The following is a 20,983-nucleotide window of genomic DNA, read 5'->3' as shown; positions in this document are numbered from 1 at the left end:
TATTTTGGAGCATTAGTTATGTTCGAGAACCTATCAATGTGATTTTGCCGCGACTGTCAGGTCTCTGCCATACAAGCCCTCGGAAGGCTTCAGCAGACATGGCAAGAAATACATGTAGCTAAGAACTCGCAATAAAGGTTGCTATTATTATTATTATTATTATTATTATTCAAAATAAATGTTCATGATCAAGTAGATCAATTTACGAAGCTTGCTTTGAGCAGTATAAGAAAATACATTCCCCAGTACAGTACTGACGTTCTAAATATACCCACTGGTTGTCATCTGAACGTGTAACTGCCTAAAGTATAAAGATCACGCCAACCGAAAATCCAGAAGTATCGTGTCTAATGAGTGGAAAGAAAAATTCCGCATTTTTAGAATTTTCTGCAAACGCCTCTATAAGTGGGATCACGACTCATATATTGCATTCTTGGAAAAGAGCACCTCCGACTGGCCAACGCCATTTTGGAACTATATGCGATGGCACTCTAGTAAACGTGGAGAGTGTTTTTCGCCTGCTCCACTCTAGAGGAGTAGAAGTTCAAGCGGTCACAGATTGTCTTGCTGCCCATTTCTTATCCTTATATTAAGCTGCAGGTTTCAACATTGGCGTCAGTCAGCGTCACACAAGGGTTCCTGCGTCAAAGGCTGTGTTGTTTGATGAAAAACTCATCTGCGAATTAAGCACTTGAAGCCTTCCCTGTCCTGCGGACCTGATGGCATCCCCTCCGCCATTCTAAAGGCTTACGGAAGTGTAATTGCTCTAGTATTGACATCAGTATTTATAACTATCAGACTACTTCCACTTTCCCTCAATCACGCGTGGAAAACTGCTTGTGTTTTACAGGTACTTAAGTGTGGCTGTAAAACCGATGTCTCGAATTATCGCCCAATTTCACTTCTCAGTGCCACGTCTAAGATTTTTGAGCTTGCTCTTCATAACATATTGTCTTTTACTGTGACGGGCAGTTTTTATTTTATGGCGATAGCAATTATATGGACACTTCAACCGGATTTCTGCCGTCAGCGTCGCCGTCGCCGTGAGGTTCTCTATAGATAAAATCTTCGCCGCGCGCCGTATGCCCGAGCGGAAGCGTGCAGGGACGCGCGCTGTCACGGAGAGCGAACGCACTCAACCTCCCACGCGCAAGCAAGGAAGTGGGAAGCCAGCACCGGAGGGAGCGGGGGGGGCGCACTTCTACTCTGCCAACAACCGCGCTTGTCACTCCGCCCGCACCGTCTCTTATCTCCCCACGGCTCTGACCTTTATGCACTGTGCATTCGCCGCTCAGTTTCTGTTGAAGCGAGAGACCGCATGTACCTTCACCGCTGCGGCGTTTGCGCTTGCTGCCAATGTTTTGACAGTCGTTGTCTGCAGTCATTCAGTGTGATCTATTCATGTTTGTTTGTGCGCGCTCACACCACGCTTGTTCATTCAGTTAGTAATAGTCGGGCCACATTTTCCAACGCACGCTACACATGCAATGCTACCCGGATCGGTAGTGCAGCGCTACAGGTGTGTCCCTTCGCACACGCTGCCCACGGGAAGCGCTTCTCATCAACACCACCGTTTCACACGTGCCTTCTCGTGGTCATCGAGTCTCTCTTCATGTCGGTCTACTTACGCCACAGCACACCTGCTTACTTAATCAGCTCATGTTTACTACAATTCATATTGCTACCAAAGCCACTCACCTTACTTCGTATGACATTGCTGTGTTGCTATCGCATTCATTGCTTCACCCTTAGGGCGAAACTGTGACATTTTTTCTGTTTTTATTTTTTATTTGCGTTTGTGCCTAAATTATACACCACAAAGTTGGGTTATAGAGCGGGCCCGCCAAGTCACATTGCTCGCACAAAGTGTTCCAGTAAGCCTTACCAGGCAATAGAGGTTCAGCAAGTCCTTCCTTCTGTCGAAATGTTTATAATAGCGTGTCACTGACCTCGCATAGATGCGAAAGCGAAGTACCTCGAACATTGAGCAATACCTTTACACAAATCGGAGTGGCACGCAAATTAATTTTGTACACTCGTTCGCTGATGGTGCTTATAAAGTCCTAAAATGGAACTATATGACAGTCAGAGGGCTTCGGACCCTGCTACATTATGCTTGTCAGAAGTACGGCGTCACCACTGAGCCACGACGGTGGTTAAAGAACATTGTAGTACTAAATGGAATAATGCTGACGGCTACAAAACAAAAAGAAATAAGCCTTAGTGAACTCATTCACTTAAGTTGGCAATTCAGGTGTGGGGGTAAAAATTTTGTTTAAAACCTGCTTGGATAAGAATTCTGATCTGTGCTAGCTACGCGTCCCCTTGAGCGGAAGAGTCTGTTTTTGTTACCATCATAAAGCACTTATTATAGACGGTAACTGCTAATTTCTCTTGTGTCTATGGACGATACCGTGTCACTGTATGATGTTCTTTCGGCTTAGAGAAGTAAGCCGGCAGGCTTTCAAAACCCCTCCGAATGGTGCCTGCTTTGGGCTTATATAGATCGCTCCCGTTGCAACGACACAACGTTTCCGTTCACTGTGCGCACGTCTGTGCGAATAAAATGTCATCGGCACCAAACGTTTTTCACTCATGCGAACGCATTTCCAGTCATAAGGATAGCCGATAATCTCTCTCAACGCAATCGCTTGATTCCGCTGGTCTCGTAGGTCCACATCGGTACGGAATCAAAACAAATTACCTTTTTCGTCAGCGCCCTTGGCACCAGACCGAAACACAAGTGCACAACAAATATTAGGTATTGTCGTTGTCACGAAGCATCGCTGTCCCCACACGGGGAGTGGCATATTGCAAGTGGCCTATTGCAAGTTGCAGCATGTTACGACTCTCATTCTGCAAAGATAGATTTAGTGCGATATGCAACTCATGCCTTGCGTGTGTGGCAGTGGCATAGCGCCTGCTGGCCTGCCAGCTCCTAGTGATGTATGGATTTCTGCGAGGTCCTTTGTGTTTGCTGTGTCGTGGTGCGTGGTTGAACGCTGGTTCACGGCCTCGTCCATCTGCGAAGAACACATTGAAGTCGCGTCACCGGGAAGAAAGGACATGTTTATCTTCGGGGTTGACAATCAGCCTTTGCTTTTCATTTTCCTGTGCAGGCCTCTGCTGCACGTGGCTGGAAACGTTTTGGAAGGGCGCCGGGGCTTTCACCGGTTGATTTGTGTATACCTGCGCCCATGTTGGTTGTGCGTCGGTTGTCCGTTTAGTGGATCGCGAATACCAATTATTGGCTTCTCCGTGGCAGCATGTGGTTCCTGGGAGCTATGTACCACTCACCTTGCACCTCGCTTTTTGTATTCTTTTTTGCACTTTCTTTAGTCATTTCACATATCCAAGAAGTTTTCATGCGAAGCTTTTCGCGTCAGATCAGCCACCGTGGTTGCTTAGTGGCTATGGTGTTGGGCTGCTAAGCACGAGGTAGCGGGATCAAATCCCAGCCACGGGGGCCGCATTTCGATGGAGGCAAAATGCAAAAACACCCGTGTACTAAGATTTAGGCGCACGTTAAAGAAACCAAGGTGGTCCAGCTTTACGGAGTGCCTCATTATCAGATAGTGTTTTTGGTACGTAAAACCTCATGTTTTCATTTTTTTTTCCATGTAGGAATTACCGAAGCGGTGCACTTGTCTACATCGACACCTGCAGCCGCAGATTGTGGTTTGCTTCAAATATTGGGGAAAAGGTGCAACGCTAATACGAAATTAATAATGTCAAAATGTAGGAAAACATACATATTTGCGCATATGAGCCGCATTGTTCCACCCTGCGATGAGCCACTTAAACAACGACACCTGTGATCCAGGTACATATTGCTATGGCGCAACCAAGAGTTGTGACGTGTTGACGTGTAATCAGTCTTGACAGCCATCTTTTTGTATATAGTTGCCTTCCTTGTAAATAGTGTAAATAAATGTTTATATGTGACTTCCGCAACGTAACAAATTGGTGTAGGTGCGGGATACCCACGAGAGACGACAATGGAGCTCTGCAGTGGCTGTCACCTCGGGCAGGACAACATGATAGAGGTCCCGTAATGGCACGGTCCACTTCTACGCCTACAACCCGACAGTTGTCCTGGCTCCGTGGCGGGATCCTGAAATGTTCTGTGACACCGACCACCTCGATATGGAAGACTGAATCGCCACGTATGAGCGTGTAAGTGAGTGAGTGAAGTAACTTTTATTAGAGGTCCTGCGAGGACGCGAACTAGTCGCGCACCCGGCTAGTCTCACGTCGGGACCGGCAGGTCTAGCCCACCGGCCCGGTCGCGGGCACGCCGGAAAGCCAGGCTTTGCTTGTCTAGAGCGGGGCTACGCAGAAGCGAGTCCCACTCATCCTTGCTCCCAACTTGGGGTATCTCGACCCGCACTCCCAGAGCATGTGTGCTAGAGTGGAGGTCTGCCCGCAGGACGGGCAGGCATGTAAGTGCTCACCACAAATGGGATCCCACGATTATGTTAACAAATACCCGCAAAGTGCCTCGAGCGGCCAGTTACGCGGCAATTCTGCTTGTATTCGCGGGCTTCTTTCACATTCGGAAAAACACTTATGTAGCACGTATTGAGCAACAGAAAGCTGTATCAGGAGTTTTTCATGTTGCTCTACAACTTTCTCATTGACAGTTTGATAATTAGGACAGTACTTCTCGAGTTAGATAAATAATTACAATTACCTAATTAAATCTCAGTAACGAAAAAAGTTACTGGTGGCTACTCCACTGAACTGGAAACAATACGCACTGGGTTTGCTTTGTGTAATGCCGTTCCCGTTTTTTAAATCCTGCTGCGTGATAGCTGGGACAGTGGGACATCCTGTATACAGTGACGCTTGCTTAGACACGTAGATGTATTGGAGACTTATACGTACATTCAAATACCTTGTTGCGAGGTTTTGTGTATACAAGCAGTGAAATTTGTTTCTGGCGACACTTTTTTGCCCTTTATCAAGTTGTATCTTCGCATATACACTATGAAACATGTAATACAAATATGAAATAAACAACTTGACTGATTGATTGATTTCTAACGTATATTTTTCAGAACTTCTGCTGTTTATATGTACTCACTGTTACGACTATAATTTTGGTGCAATTACAATACATGACCGGTAACTGCTGCTCCGGAGCAATCTATTGCATCGAAGGACAGCGTCATTGAGGTTTTTCCCTGGTCGTTGCATATGCACAAAAATGTAAACAAGGTTCTTGAATGACAAAGATTGATCAAAATATTTGTCCTCAACTTGTTCATTTCACGGCATTTACGTTTTTCATATCAGCTGCATGCACTGCTTTGCTGGTTTCGAACTGATATAGTTCTCCAGTTCGTGTGATATTTTCTTTATTTAATAAACAAACAAAAAAACGCGGAAGCATTGATATCAGTTATTTCTGCCACAATGTTTGGGACATACTATTATCTTCTTTTATGAAAAAATGTGGCAGTTTTGCCCAAAAGGCGAAGCATCAATTTTAATATCAAATTAGTAGAGAGCTATAAGGAGTAGGGATAGTAGTTTTATCGGTTGCATGAACTTGACACATTCGCTTACTAACAGAATTAACAAGCGTGGTGTCAGCATGTAAAAGCAAACATGAATAGACTCGACGACTGCAGACAACCACTGTCAAAACGGAGGCGTGGGGAAGCGCGGCCGCCGCAGTGAGCGAAGGTTCGTGCGGTCTATGTTTACGCATATGTATATGGCACGCCTTGCTATATGATATACTGTATATGCAGGTTATATTGCCACACAATTCTATCACTTAAGTTGCTCCTACCTTGTCTTATTCTCATTCATCTTAGCAACCTTCCCAACTGGACAATGCCACATTGAATGCAGAAAAAACAACTGAGTGGCATACGCACAGCGCATACAAAGGTCAGAGCCATGTAGAGATCGCTTTCAAGATACGGTGCGCTCCACAACACCGACAGCCAGCAAAGGCGCAAAGTACAAGAACGCAATTGTTGGCTGAGTAGAAGTCAACCCCCCCTCCCTCCCCCTCGCGTTACCTTCCTGCTTTGCTCCTTTCGCGTGGGAGATTGCGTCGCCAGTTACCCTTGCGTCCTGTTGCAAGATACGCATTTGGTGCCGCAGCACAGCGTCGCCCCCCCCCCCTCTCCTTCCCATACCCCCACGGCCTTTTGCGCCACGGAAGTCGCGTTTTCTCTCTGCTGTGCGTTCGCTCTGCGTGAAGCCGCACGTCCCCCGCCCACTTTCACTTGCACATACGGGCGCGGCGACGATTTTATCGCCCTGGGACTTTACATGGAACCTCACAGTGACGGTGATGGCAAAAATCCGTTTGAAATGTCCATATTATTGCTATCGCAATAAAAATAGATATTGTACTTGTCATGACAGTGCGTAACATTCAATAATTCGTTTGCAGCATCTAACATACAATGGAATTGGCAATGACAATGCAGTTATCATGTATTTGATCCCTCGACAGATTCTATAAGGAGGAGGCCATGCTGCAACGTGAGCCAGCCCCCCCCCCCCCCCGGACACAATTTCTGGCTACGCCACGGCACGGAGAGGAGGCGAAGCACACGCCACTCCGCAAGGTGGTCGCTAGGCAACGCGCATTGACGTCATCGCTTTGGACCAGTCTTTGTTCGCACTACGCGGCACAACCAATTGTCCTACAATGTAGCAGACATTCTTTATAGTTAGCCTGTGATTTCCAAGGATACTCTTACGAACTTCCACTATCGTTTCCGGGGTTGTGCTCGTTGATGGCCGTCCAGAGCGTACATCGTCCTCAACACACATTCGACCCTTTTTGAAACGTTTATGCCATAAAAACCTCCTACTTTCGCTCATGGCATCGACTCCAAAAGCGTCCTCTAGCATAGGATGAGTTTCTGCCGCAGTTTTGCCAAGTTTAAAACACACCTTGATGGAAATATTTTGCTCCTTGAAGTCTGCCAAATAGGTTGCTAAGAAATGCACCAAATTACTGAAACATTGAGTTGCAAAGCAACACTTCGGAAAACAGTACTTCTTCTCAGATGCAAGTCGTTTAGCACACTGATTCGCAAGTCATACTGCTAGCTACATCTAGCGGCGGGAATGTGTACCACCCTCAGTTTGGCCGTGCTTTTCAAGTTCCCGGAACGTTAGGGTAGCACCTCGTACAGTAGCAACGCAAAGAAAGTGATGGTTGACTGGCTGCGAAATGGGATGCATATGCGAGTGCTAACCCATCTTTGTTAAAGAAAATTCGCTGCAAATAGGGGTTACAAGCTAATCTTACGATTTCAAACTAGGAGTGTGCGAATATTCAAAATTTGGAATATGAATCGAATAGTTTTTGCTATTCAATTTGTATTCGATTCGAGATTTCACTATTTGAAATTATCGAATAGAATATTCGTTTTGTTCTAATACTATAAGGGACAAGAACAGTTCTTGCAATCTACAAGGAAAAATACCAATATAAATGGACACTCGTCAAATGATTCTGGTGCGGGAGAATTGTCATTGCGCAGATGGTCCAGTTTCTGAACAAAGATATAGAGGAGGTCATACACGCACTATACTTTGTTTAGATTGCTCAAACTCTCCTCTCTTGACAACACAGCAGTGATACTGGCTACAGCAGGCCTGATACATCATGAGATTGTGCTTTTAGTGACACGTGTACAACTGAACTGCACCTGACACCAAGAGTTTCGCGTGCAGCCGCACAGCGCAATTCACAATGCTAACAGTGAATACAGTAAAATTCGACGGCAGTGGCTGGTTCTTTTTTAAATGTCATGGAAGCATCGACTTCTCCCGACAACATTATCTCCCATTATTCACAGCACTAAAGTTGTTTCTTAGCACAGTGGGATCTGTGCAACAACGTGTTGCACAGATCGTTTGGCACATGACATCACACAATGGCTAGATTTCCGTGCAAATGGGGACACAAATCTGTTGACACCTCCACTTAATTCTGCTCTCCCGAGTATCGCTCACGTATCAATAGAAAAGGAATGCAAGCTCATCATTGTCGAAGGCACGGCTCTAAGCACTACAGTGTTACAAAAGCATTAAAAACTTGCAGGACGCTTAAACTTCGCCTTTAAGAATGGAACGCGTTAGCACTGAAAGATTCCTGACTGCTTCTCACGCTTCACGGCAACTGCAGCTTATGTAACCATAATTTTCACTAGGAAACGCTGCTGGCGAACGCTAAGCACGAGGGAAAGCTTTCTGGTAGAAACGCAGCCTTTTGTGTGGACCAATCCCGGAGGTAGTGCACAGCCGCGCCAAAACATAGTATTTTCAGGTTTCTGTTATTGTTTCGCAGTTTCAATATTTCAGTCTGAGAAGATTTAACATAAAAGGCATGCGCTGTTGGTGTTTTGTTTCTTGACATTTGTTTGTGGGCTGTCAATCTATAAATTCCGCGGAATAACTTTGTCAAGAATGTAAGACAAGGTAGGAGCAACTTAAGTGATAGAATTGTGTGGCAATATAACCCACATATACAGCATGTCAGATAGCAAGGCGTGGCATATACATATACCTAAACATATACGAAAATTTTCGCTCACGGACAACGATGCCGACGCCAACACTGGATTTCTGCAGCACGGGGCCCTTAACGCTGTTGCATTAAAAAGCAAATGCTGACATTTTCAAAGTAATGGTTGTGCACCATATGGTGCAGGAAAGCTTTTGAGTGGTCTGAACTGTGCAACTGAACCATAACAGTAAGGCAGACTGTGATGTGCAGCCAGGCGCAAAGCTTGAGAAACAACCACTTACCATTCACAGGCTCTGGTGCTCTTTTGGGGAGAGTTTTCGAGGGCTGTGCATCGGGTGGTGTCCCCCCTGATGTTTTTTCTGCATTCCATGTGGCATTGTCCAGTTGGGAAGGTTGCTAAGATGAATGAGAATAAGACAAGGTAGGAGCAACTTAAGTGATAGAATTGTGTGGCAATATAACCCGCATATACAGCATGTCATGTAGCATGGCGTGGCATATATATACCTAAACATATACGGAAATTTTCGCTAAAGACGACGCCGACACCAACACCGGATTTCTGCGTCACGGGGCCCTTAACGCTGTTGCATTAAAAAGACAACGCTGACATTTCCAAAAGAATGGTTGCGCACCATACGGTGCAGGAAAGCATTTGAGTGGTCTGAACTGTGCAACCAAACCATAAAAGTAAGGTAGACGGTCACATGCAGCCAGGCGCAAAGCTTGAGAAACAACCACTTACCATTCGCACGCTCTGGTACTCTTTTGGGGAGAGTTTTCGAGGGTAGTGCATCAGGTGATGTCCCCCCTGATGTTTTTTCTGCATTCCATGTGGCATTGTCCAGTTGGGAACGTTGCTAAGATGAATGAGAATAAGACAAGGTAGGAGCAACTTAATTGATAGAATTGTGTGGTAATATAACCCGCATATACAGCATGTCATATAGCAAGGCATGGCATATACATATACCTAAACATATACGGAAATTTTCGCTCATGGACAACGACGCCAACACCGGATTTCTGCGGCACGGTGCCCTTAACGCTGTTGCATTAAAAAGCAAACGCTGACATTTTCAAACTAATGGTTGCGCACCATATGGTGCAGGAAAGCATTTGAGTGGTCTGAACTGTGCAACCAAACCATAAAAGTAAGGTAGACGGTCACATGCAGCCAGGCGCAAAGCTTGAGAAACAACCACTTACCATTCGCACGCTCTGGTACTCTTTTGGGGAGAGTTTTCGAGGGCTGTGCATAAGGTGATGTCCCCCCTGATGTTTTTTCTGCATTCAATGTGGCATTGTCCAGTTGGGGGAACGTTGCTAAGATGAATGAGAATAAGACAAGGTAGGAGCAACTTAAGTGATAGAATTGTGTGGCAATATAACCCGCATATACAGCATGTCATGTAGCATGGCATGGCATATATATACCTAAACATATACGGAAATTTTCGCTAAAGACGACGCCGACACCAACACCGGATTTCTGCGGCACGGGGCCCTTAACGCTGTTGCATTAAAAAGTAAACGCTGACATTTCCAAAAGAATGGTTGCGTACCATATGGTGCAGGAAAGCATTTGAGTGGTCTGAACTGTGCAACCAAACCATAAAAGTAAGGTAGACGGTCACATGCAGCCAGGCGCAAAGCTTGAGAAACAACCACTTACCATTCGCACGCTCTGGTACTCTTTTGGGGAGAGTTTTCGAGGGCTGTGCATCAGGTGATGTCCCCCCTGATGTTTTTTCTGCATTCAATGTGGCATTGTCCAGTTGGGAACGTTGCTAAGATGAATGAGAATAAGACAAGGTAGGAGCAACTTAAGTGATAGAATTGTGTGGCAATATAACCCGCATATACAGCACGTCATATAGCAAGGCGTGGCATATACATATACCTAAACATATACGGAAATTTTCGCTCACGGACAACGACGAAAACACCGGATTTCTGCGGCACGGGGCCCTTAATGCTGTTGCATTAAAAAGCAAACGCTGACATTTTTAAAATAATGGTTGTGCACCATATGGTGCAGGAAAGCTTTTGAGTGGTCTGAACTGTGCAACCAAACCATAACAGTGAGGTAGACGGTCACATGCAGCCAGGCGCAAAGCTTGAGAAACAACCACTTACCATTCGCAGGCTCTGGTGCTCTTTTGGGGAGTGTTTTCGAGGGCTGTGCATAAGGTGATGTCCCCCCTGATGTTTTTTCTGCATTCCATGTGGCATTGTCCAGTTGGGAACGTTGCTAAGATGAATGAGAATAAGACAAGGTAGGAGCAACTTAAGTGATAGAATTGTGTGGTAATATAACCCGCATATACAGCATGTCATATAGCAAGGCGTGGCATATACATATACCTAAACATATACGGAAATTTTCGCTCACGGACAACGACGCCAACACCGGATTTCTGCGGCACGGGGCCCTTAACGCTGTTGCATTAAAAAGCAAACGCTGACATTTTCAAAATAATGGTTGTGCACCATATGGTGCAGGAAAGCATTTGAGTGGTCTGAACTGTGCAACCAAACCATAACAGTAAGGTAGACGGTCACATGCAGCCAGGCGCAAAGCCTGAGAAACAACCACTTACCATTCGCACGCTCTGGTACTCTTTTGGGGAGAGTTTTCGAGGGCTGTGCATAAGGTGATGTCCCCCCTGATGTTTTTTCTGCATTCAATGTGGCATTGTCCAGTTGGGAACGTTGCTAAGATGAATGAGAATAAGACAAGGTAGGAGCAACTTAAGTGATAGAATTGTGTGGCAATATAACCCGCATATACAGCATGTCATATAGCAAGGCATGGCATATACATATACCTAAACATATACGGAAATTTTCGCTCACGGACAACGACGCCAACACCGGATTTCTGCGGCACGGGGCCCTTAACGCTGTTGCATTAAAAAGCAAACGCTGACATTTCCAAAATAATGGTTGCGCACCATATGGTGCAGGAAAGCATTTGAGTGGTCTGAACTGTGCAACCAAACCATAAAAGTAAGGTAGACGGTCACATGCAGCCAGGCGCAAAGCTTGAGAAACAACCACTTACCATTCGCACGCTCTGGTACTCTTTTGGGGAGAGTTTTCGAGGGCTGTGCATCAGGTGATGTCCCCCCTGATGTTTTTTCTGCATTCAATGTGGCATTGTCCAGTTGGGAACGTTGCTAAGATGAATGAGAATAAGACAAGGTAGGAGCAACTTAAGTGATAGAATTGTGTGGCAATATAACCCGCATATACAGCACGTCAATAGCAAGGCGTGGCATATACATATACCTAAACATATACGGAAATTATCGCTCACGGACAACGCCAACACCGGATTTCTGCGGCACGGGGCCCTTAACGCTGTTGCATTAAAAAGCAAACGCTGACATTTCCAAAAAAATGGTTGCGCACCATATGGTGCAGGAAAGCATTTGAGTGGTCTGAACTGTGCAACCAAACCATAAAAGTAAGGTAGACGGTCACATGCAGCCAGGCGCAAAGCTTGAGAAACAACCACTTACCATTCGCACGCTCTGGTACTCTTTTGGGGAGAGTTTTCGAGGGCTGTGCATCAGGTGATGTCCCCCCTGATGTTTTTTCTGCATTCAATGTGGCATTGTCCAGTTGGGAACGTTGCTAAGATGAATGAGAATAAGACAAGGTAGGAGCAACTTAAGTGATAGAATTGTGTGGCAATATAACCCGCATATACAGCACGTCATATAGCAAGGCGTGGCATATACATATACCTAAACATATACGGAAATTTTCGCTCACGGACAACGACGCCAACACCGGTTTCTGCGGCACGGGGCCCTTAACGCTGTTGCATTAAAAAGCAAACGCTGACATTTTCAAAATAATGGTTGTACACCATATGGTGCAGGAAAGCTTTTGAGTGGTCTGAACTGTGCAACCAAACCATAACAGTAAGGTAGACGGTCACATGCAGCCAGGCGCAAAGCTTGAGAAACAACCACTTACCATTCGCAGGCTCTGGTGCTCTTTTGGGGAGTGTTTTCGAGGGCTGTGCATAAGGTGATGTCCCCCCTGATGTTTTTTCTGCATTCCATGTGGCATTGTCCAGTTGGGAACGTTGCTAAGATGAATGAGAATAAGACAAGGTAGGAGCAACTTAATTGATAGAATTGTGTGGTAATATAACCCGCATATACAGCATGTCATATAGCAAGGCGTGGCATATACATATACCTAAACATATACGGAAATTTTCGCTCACGGACAACGACGCCAACACCGGATTTCTGCGGCACGGGGCCCTTAACGCTGTTGCATTAAAAAGCAAACGCTGACATTTTCAAAATAATGGTTGTGCACCATATGGTGCAGGAAAGCTTTTGAGTGGTCTGAACTGTGCAACCAAACCATAACAGTAAGGTAGACGGTCACATGCAGCCAGGCGCAAAGCTTGAGAAACAACCACTTACCATTCGCACGCTCTGGTACTCTTTTGGGGAGAGTTTTCGAGGGCTGTGCATCAGGTGATGTCCCCCCTGATGTTTTTTCTGCATTCAATGTGGCATTGTCCAGTTGGGAACGTTGCTAAGATGAATGAGAATAAGACAAGGTAGGAGCAACTTAAGTGATAGAATTGTGTGGCAATATAACCCGCATATACAGCATGTCATATAGCAAGGCGTGGCATATACATATACCTAAACATATACGGAAATTTTCGCTCACGGACAACGACGCCAACACCGGATTTCTGCGGCACGGGGCCCTTAACGCTGTTGCATTAAAAAGCAAACGCTGACATTTTCAAAATAATGGTTGTGCACCATATGGTGCAGGAAAGCTTTGAGTGGTCTGAACTGTGCAACCAAACCATAACAGTAAGGTAGACGGTCACATGCAGCCAGGCGCAAAGCTTGAGAAACAACCACTTACCATTCGCACGCTCTGGTGCTCTTTTGGGGAGTGTTTTCGAGGGCTGTGCATAAGGTGATGTCCCCCCTGATGTTTTTTCTGCATTCCATGTGGCATTGTCCAGTTGGGAACGTTGCTAAGATGAATGAGAATAAGACAAGGTAGGAGCAACTTAAGTGATAGAATTGTGTGGCAATATAACCCGCATATACAGCATGTCATATAGCAAGGCGTGGCATATACATATACCTAAACATATACGGAAATTTTCGCTCACGGACAACGACGCCAACACCGGTTTCTGCGGCACGGGGCCCTTAACGCTGTTGCATTATAAAGCAAACGCTGACATTTCTAATAAATGGTTGCGCACCATATGGTGCAGGAAAGCATTTGAGTGGTCTGAACTGTGCAACCAAACCATAACAGTAAGGTAGACGGTCACATGCAGCCAGGCGCAAAGCTTGAGAAACAACCACTTACCATTCGCACGCTCTGGTACTCTTTTGGGGAGAGTTTTCGAGGGCTGTGCATCAGGTGATGTCCCCCCTGATGTTTTTTCTGCATTCAATGTGGCATTGTCCAGTTGGGAACGTTGCTAAGATGAATGAGAATAAGACAAGGTAGGAGCAACTTAAGTGATAGAATTGTGTGGCAATATAACCCGCATATACAGCACGTCATATAGCAAGGCGTGGCATATACATATACCTAAACATATACGGAAATTTTCGCTCACGGACAACGACGCCAACACCGGATTTCTGCGGCACGGGGCCCTTAACGCTGTTGCATTAAAAAGCAAACGCTGACATTTTCAAAATAATGGTTGTGCACCATATGGTGCAGGAAAGCATTTGAGTGGTCTGAACTGTGCAACCAAACCATAAAAGTAAGGTAGACGGTCACATGCAGCCAGGCGCAAAGCTTGAGAAACAACCACTTACCATTCGCACGCTCTGGTACTCTTTTGGGGAGAGTTTTCGAGGGCTGTGCATCAGGTGATGTCCCCCCTGATGTTTTTTCTGCATTCCATGTGGCATTGTCCAGTTGGGAACGTTGCTAAGATGAATGAGAATAAGACAAGGTAGGAGCAACTTAAGTGATAGAATTGTGTGGCAATATAACCCGCATATACAGCATGTCATATAGCAAGGCATGGCATATACATATACCTAAACATATACGGAAATTTTCGCTCATGGACAACGACGCCAACACCGGATTTCTGCGGCACGGGGCCCTTAACGCTGTTGCATTAAAAAGCAAACGCTGACATTTTCAAAATAATGGTTGTGCACCATATGGTGCAGGAAAGCTTTTGAGTGGTCTGAACTGTGCAACCAAACCATAACAGTGAGGTAGACGGTCACATGCAGCCAGGCGCAAAGCTTGAGAAACAACCACTTACCATTCGCACGCTCTGGTACTCTTTTGGGGAGAGTTTTCGAGGGCTGTGCATCAGGTGATGTCCCCCCTGATGTTTTTTCTGCATTCAATGTGGCATTGTCCAGTTGGGAACGTTGCTAAGATGAATGAGAATAAGACAAGGTAGGAGCAACTTAAGTGATAGAATTGTGTGGCAATATAACCCGCATATACAGCATGTCATATAGCAAGGCGTGGCATATACATATACCTAAACATATACGGAAATTTTCGCTCATGGACAACGACGCCAACACCGGATTTCTGCGGCACGGGGCCCTTAACGCTGTTGCATTAAAAAGCAAACGCTGACATTTTCAAAATAATGGTTGTGCACCATATGGTGCAGGAAAGCATTTGAGTGGTCTGAACTGTGCAACCAAACCATAACAGTAAGGTAGACGGTCACATGCAGCCAGGCGCAAAGCTTGAGAAACAACCACTTACCATTCGCACGCTCTGGTACTCTTTTGGGGAGAGTTTTCGAGGGCTGTGCATCAGGTGATGTCCCCCCTGATGTTTTTTCTGCATTCAATGTGGCATTGTCCAGTTGGGAACGTTGCTAAGATGAATGAGAATAAGACAAGGTAGGAGCAACTTAAGTGATAGAATTGTGTGGCAATATAACCCGCATATACAGCATGTCATATAGCAATGGCGTGGCATATACATATACCTAAACATATACGGAAATTTTCGCTCATGGACAACGACGCCAACACCGGATTTCTGCGGCACGGGGCCCTTAACGCTGTTGCATTAAAAAGCAAACGCTGACATTTTCAAAATAATGGTTGTGCACCATATGGTGCAGGAAAGCATTTGAGTGGTCTGAACTGTGCAACCAAACCATAACAGTAAGGTAGACGGTCACATGCAGCCAGGCGCAAAGCTTGAGAAACAACCACTTACCATTCGCACGCTCTGGTACTCTTTTGGGGAGAGTTTTCGAGGGCTGTGCATCAGGTGATGTCCCCCCTGATGTTTTTTCTGCATTCAATGTGGCATTGTCCAGTTGGGAACGTTGCTAAGATGAATGAGAATAAGACAAGGTAGGAGCAACTTAAGTGATAGAATTGTGTGGCAATATAACCCGCATATACAGCATGTCATATAGCAAGGCGTGGCATATACATATACCTAAACATATACGGAAATTTTCGCTCACGGACAACGACGCCAACACCGGATTTCTGCGGCACGGGGCCCTTAACGCTGTTGCATTAAAAAGCAAACGCTGACATTTTCAAAATAATGGTTGTGAACCATATGGTGCAGGAAAGCATTTGAGTGGTCTGAACTGTGCAACCAAACCATAACAGTAAGGTAGACGGTCACATGCAGCCAGGCGCAAAGCCTGAGAAACAACCACTTACCATTCGCACGCTCTGGTGCTCTTTTGGGGAGAGTTTTCGAGAGCTGTGCATAAGGTGATGTCCCCCCTGATGTTTTTTCTGCATTCAATGTGGCATTGTCCAGTTGGGAACGTTGCTAAGATGAATGAGAATAAGACAAGGTAGGAGCAACTTAAGTGATAGAATTGTGTGGTAATATAACCCGCATATACAGCACGTCATATAGCAAGGCGTGGCATATACATATACCTAAACATATACGGAAATTTTCGCTCACGGACAACGACGCCAACACCGGTTTCTGCGGCACGGGGCCCTTAACGCTGTTGCATTAAAAAGCAAACGCTGACATTTTCAAAATAATGGTTGTGCACCATATGGTGCAGGAAAGCATTTGAGTGGTCTGAACTGTGCAACCAAACCATAACAGTAAGGTAGACGGTCACATGCAGCCAGGCGCAAAGCTTGAGAAACAACCACTTACCATTCGCACGCTCTGGTACTCTTTTGGGGAGAGTTTTCGAGGGCTGTGCATCAGGTGATGTCCCCCCTGATGTTTTTTCTGCATTCAATGTGGCATTGTCCAGTTGGGAACGTTGCTAAGATGAATGAGAATAAGACAAGGTAGGAGCAACTTAAGTGATAGAATTGTGTGGCAATATAACCCGCATATACAGCAGGTCATATAGCAAGGCGTGGCATATACATATACCTAAACATATGAAATTTTCGCTCAAGGACAACGACGCCAACACCGGATTTCTGCGGCACGGGGCCCTTAACGCTGTTGCATTAAAAAGCAAACGCTGACATTTTCAAAATAATGGTTGTGCACCATATGGTGCAGGAAAGCTTTTGAGTGGTCTGAACTGTGCAACCAAACCATAACAGTAAGGTAGACGGTCACATGCAGCCAGGCGCAAAGCTTGAGAAACAACCACTTACCATTCGCACGCTCTGGTACTCTTTTGGGGAGAGTTTTCGAGGGCTGTGCATCAGGTGATGTCCCCCCTGATGTTTTTTCTGCATTCAATGTGGCATTGTCCAGTTGGGAACGTTGCTAAGATGAATGAGAATAAGACAAGGTAGGAGCAACTTAAGTGATAGAATTGTGTGGCAATATAACCCGCATATACAGCATGTCATGTAGCATGGCGTGGCATATATATACCTAAACATATACGGAAATTTTCGCTAAAGACGACGCCGACACCAACACCGGATTTCTGCGGCACGGGGCCCTTAACGCTGTTGCATTAAAAAGCAAACGCTGACATTTCCAAAAGAATGGTTGCGCACCATATGGTGCAGGAAAGCATTTGAGTGGTCTGAACTGTGCAACCAAACCATAAAAGTAAGGTAGACGGTCACATGCAGCCAGGCGCAAAGCTTGAGAAACAACCACTTACCATTCGCACGCTCTGGTACTCTTTTGGGGAGAGTTTTCGAGGGCTGTGCATCAGGTGATGTCCCCCCTGATGTTTTTTCTGCATTCAATGTGGCATTGTCCAGTTGGGAACGTTGCTAAGATGAATGAGAATAAGACAAGGTAGGAGCAACTTAAGTGATAGAATTGTGTGGCAATATAACCCGCATATACAGCATGTCATATAGCAAGGCGTGGCATATACATATACCTAAACATATACGGAAATTTTCGCTCAAGGACAACGACGACCAACACCGGATTTCTGCGGCACGGGGCCCTTAACGCTGTTGCATTAAAAAGCAAACGCTGACATTTTCAAAATAATGGTTGTGCACCATATGGTGCAGGAAAGCATTTGAGTGGTCTGAACTGTGCAACCAAACCATAACAGTAAGGTAGACGGTCACATGCAGCCAGGCGCAAAGCTTGAGAAACAACCACTTACCATTCGCACGCTCTGGTACTCTTTTGGGGAGAGTTTTCGAGGGCTGTGCATCAGGTGATGTCCCCCCTGATGTTTTTTCTGCATTCAATGTGGCATTGTCCAGTTGGGAACGTTGCTAAGATGAATGAGAATAAGACAAGGTAGGAGCAACTTAAGTGATAGAATTGTGTGGCAATATAACCCGCATATACAGCATGTCATATAGCAAGGCGTGGCATATACATATACCTAAACATATACGGAAATTTTCGCTCACGGACAACGACGCCAACACCGGATTTCTGCGGCACGGGGCCCTTAACGCTGTTGCATTAAAAAGCAAACGCTGACATTTTCAAAATAATGGTTGTGCACCATATGGTGCAGGAAAGCATTTGAGTGGTCTGAACTGTGCAACCAAACCATAACAGTAAGGTAGACGGTCACATGCAGCCAGGCGCAAAGCTTGAGAAACAACCACTTACCATTCGCACGCTCTGGTACTCTTTTGGGGAGAGTTTTCGAGGGCTGTGCATCAGGTGATGTCCCCCCTGATGTTTTTTCTGCATTCAATGTGGCATTGTCCAGTTGGGAACGTTGCTAAGATGAATGAGAATAAGACAAGGTAGGAGCAACTTAAGTGATAGAATTGTGTGGCAATATAACCCGCATATACAGCATGTCATGTAGCATGGCGTGGCATATATATACCTAAACATATACGGAAATTTTCGCTAAAGACGACGCCGACACCGGATTTCTGCGGCACGGGGCCCTTAACGCTGTTGCATTAAAAAGCAAACGCTGACATTTCCAAAAGAATGGTTGCGCACCATATGGTGCAGGAAAGCATTTGAGTGGTCTGAACTGTGCAACCAAACCATAAAAGTAAGGTAGACGGTCACATGCAGCCAGGCGCAAAGCTTGAGAAACAACCACTTACCATTCGCACGCTCTGGTACTCTTTTGGGGAGAGTTTTCGAGGGCTGTGCATCAGGTGATGTCCCCCCTGATGTTTTTTCTGCATTCAATGTGGCATTGTCCAGTTGGGAACGTTGCTAAGATGAATGAGAATAAGACAAGGTAGGAGCAACTTAAGTGATAGAATTGTGTGGCAATATAACCCGCATATACAGCATGTCATATAGCAAGGCGTGGCATATACATATACCTAAACATATACGGAAATTTTCGCTCATGGACAACGACGCCAACACCGGATTTCTGCGGCACGGGGCCCTTAACGCTGTTGCATTAAAAAGCAAACGCTGACATTTTCAAAATAATGGTTGTGCACCATATGGTGCAGGAAAGCATTTGAGTGGTCTGAACTGTGCAACCAAACCATAACAGTAAGGTAGACGGTCACATGCAGCCAGGCGCAAAGCTTGAGAAACAACCACTTACCATTCGCACGCTCTGGTACTCTTTTGGGGAGAGTTTTCGAGGGCTGTGCATCAGGTGATGTCCCCCCTGATGTTTTTTCTGCATTCAATGTGGCATTGTCCAGTTGGGAACGTTGCTAAGATGAATGAGAATAAGACAAGGTAGGAGCAACTTAAGTGATAGAATTGTGTGGCAATATAACCCGCATATACAGCATGTCATGTAGCATGGCGTGGCATATATATACCTAAACATATACGGAAATTTTCGCTAAGACGACGCCGACCCAACACCGGATTTCTGCGGCACGGGGCCCTTAACGCTGTTGCATTAAAAAGCAAACGCTGACATTTCCAAAAGAATGGTTGCGCACCATATGGTGCAGGAAAGCATTTGAGTGGTCTGAACTGTGCAACCAAACCATAAAAGTAAGGTAGACGGTCACATGCAGCCAGGCGCAAAGCTTGAGAAACAACCACTTACCATTGGCACGCTCTGGTACTCTTTTGGGGAGAGTTTTCGAGGGCTGTGCATCAGGTGATGTCCCCCCTGATGTTTTTTCTGCATTCCATGTGGCATTGTCCAGTTGGGAACGTTGCTAAGATGAATGAGAATAAGACAAGGTAGGAGCAACTTAAGTGATAGAATTGTGTGGCAATATAACCCGCATATACAGCATGTCATGTAGCATGGCGTGGCATATATATACCTAAACATATACGGAAATTTTCGCTAAAGATGACGCCGACACCAACACCGGATTTGGTGATGTCAACAGCGGAAACGATGTCCATTGGTTGAACAAGAACCTACGACTTCCGGTTAGTCTGCTAGCAGGTACGCGCACTTTCTGCTCTGCCTCGTCGTGTTGCTCGTTTGTGCGCCCTTGCGAATCGGTAATTACAGCCCGCAACGCAAGTGCCAAATCGCTCGCGTTCCAACACAGTCGTGCTTAGCGGTCCGATTAGCTGCGCGAACAGAGTGCACCAGTGTTGGCCTTTCCAGACATGCGCGCAACACAGGGTCTATAGCATTACGCTTCAGATAACAGGGGCTGGCACCGCAGCAACAGCGGGTAGCCGAGAAGTGCTGAGTTACGTTACCGGCACGGTAACTCATCGCACGCCGTTTGCCATTCGCGGGCCGCCGTTCAACAGCGGTTTTTGCTCGCGAACGGCGAGATTTCCTTGCCGTATGTAGAGAGGATGAGACCGGGACTCATTTGTGCGGCAGATTCACCGCCGCTGATCGCTCGACGGCGCCGATATCGTTGCTAGGCCTTTTCTGGTTCCCTTCAAATCTAAAACGGACGGCGCTTTGAAATGAAATACCGACGCTCACAAGCCGCAATATTTTCTTATTGTTGTTATCGCTCTTCGCAATACTTGTACACAAAGAAGAAAAATACGCTGATATTAGCGGCACCGTCAGCTGCGATGCGAGCACAGCCGAGCCCGTCGTCTCCTGGCTGCAGCTGATGTTTTCGTTGCCAGTGGCGGAGGCGCGCAGGTTCGCGGTCGTCGATTGGGTCATTGATGGTGCAGCGGGTGGGGCGC

The 20,983-nt window shown here is 45.9% G+C and overlaps 1 protein-coding gene across 1 annotated transcript in view; it reads right to left on the bottom strand.

Moving 5' to 3' along the window:
• Positions 1-16,319, bottom strand: part of LOC119437697 (uncharacterized) — a 96,633-nt gene extending 80,314 nt beyond the window's left edge. Inside the window, exons 1-7 of the mRNA XM_049664154.1 lie at positions 16,210-16,319; positions 13,427-13,541; positions 12,500-12,614; positions 11,113-11,227; positions 10,649-10,763; positions 9,255-9,369; positions 8,791-8,905 (exon numbers count right to left, since the gene is read on the bottom strand). Coding sequence (XP_049520111.1) covers positions 8,791-8,905; positions 9,255-9,369; positions 10,649-10,763; positions 11,113-11,227; positions 12,500-12,614; positions 13,427-13,515 — 664 coding nt within the window. The 5' untranslated portion in view covers positions 13,516-13,541; positions 16,210-16,319. The remainder of the gene's footprint in view (positions 1-8,790; positions 8,906-9,254; positions 9,370-10,648; positions 10,764-11,112; positions 11,228-12,499; positions 12,615-13,426; positions 13,542-16,209) is intronic.
• Between the last annotated feature and the right edge of the window lie 4,664 nt (positions 16,320-20,983).

This window comes from Dermacentor silvarum, chromosome 1 (genome assembly GCF_013339745.2).
Source record: "Dermacentor silvarum isolate Dsil-2018 chromosome 1, BIME_Dsil_1.4, whole genome shotgun sequence".
Taxonomy (NCBI): domain Eukaryota; kingdom Metazoa; phylum Arthropoda; class Arachnida; order Ixodida; family Ixodidae; genus Dermacentor; species Dermacentor silvarum.
Note: the sequence above shows the minus strand (reverse complement) of the source record. Positions and strands in the feature narration are given on the sequence as shown.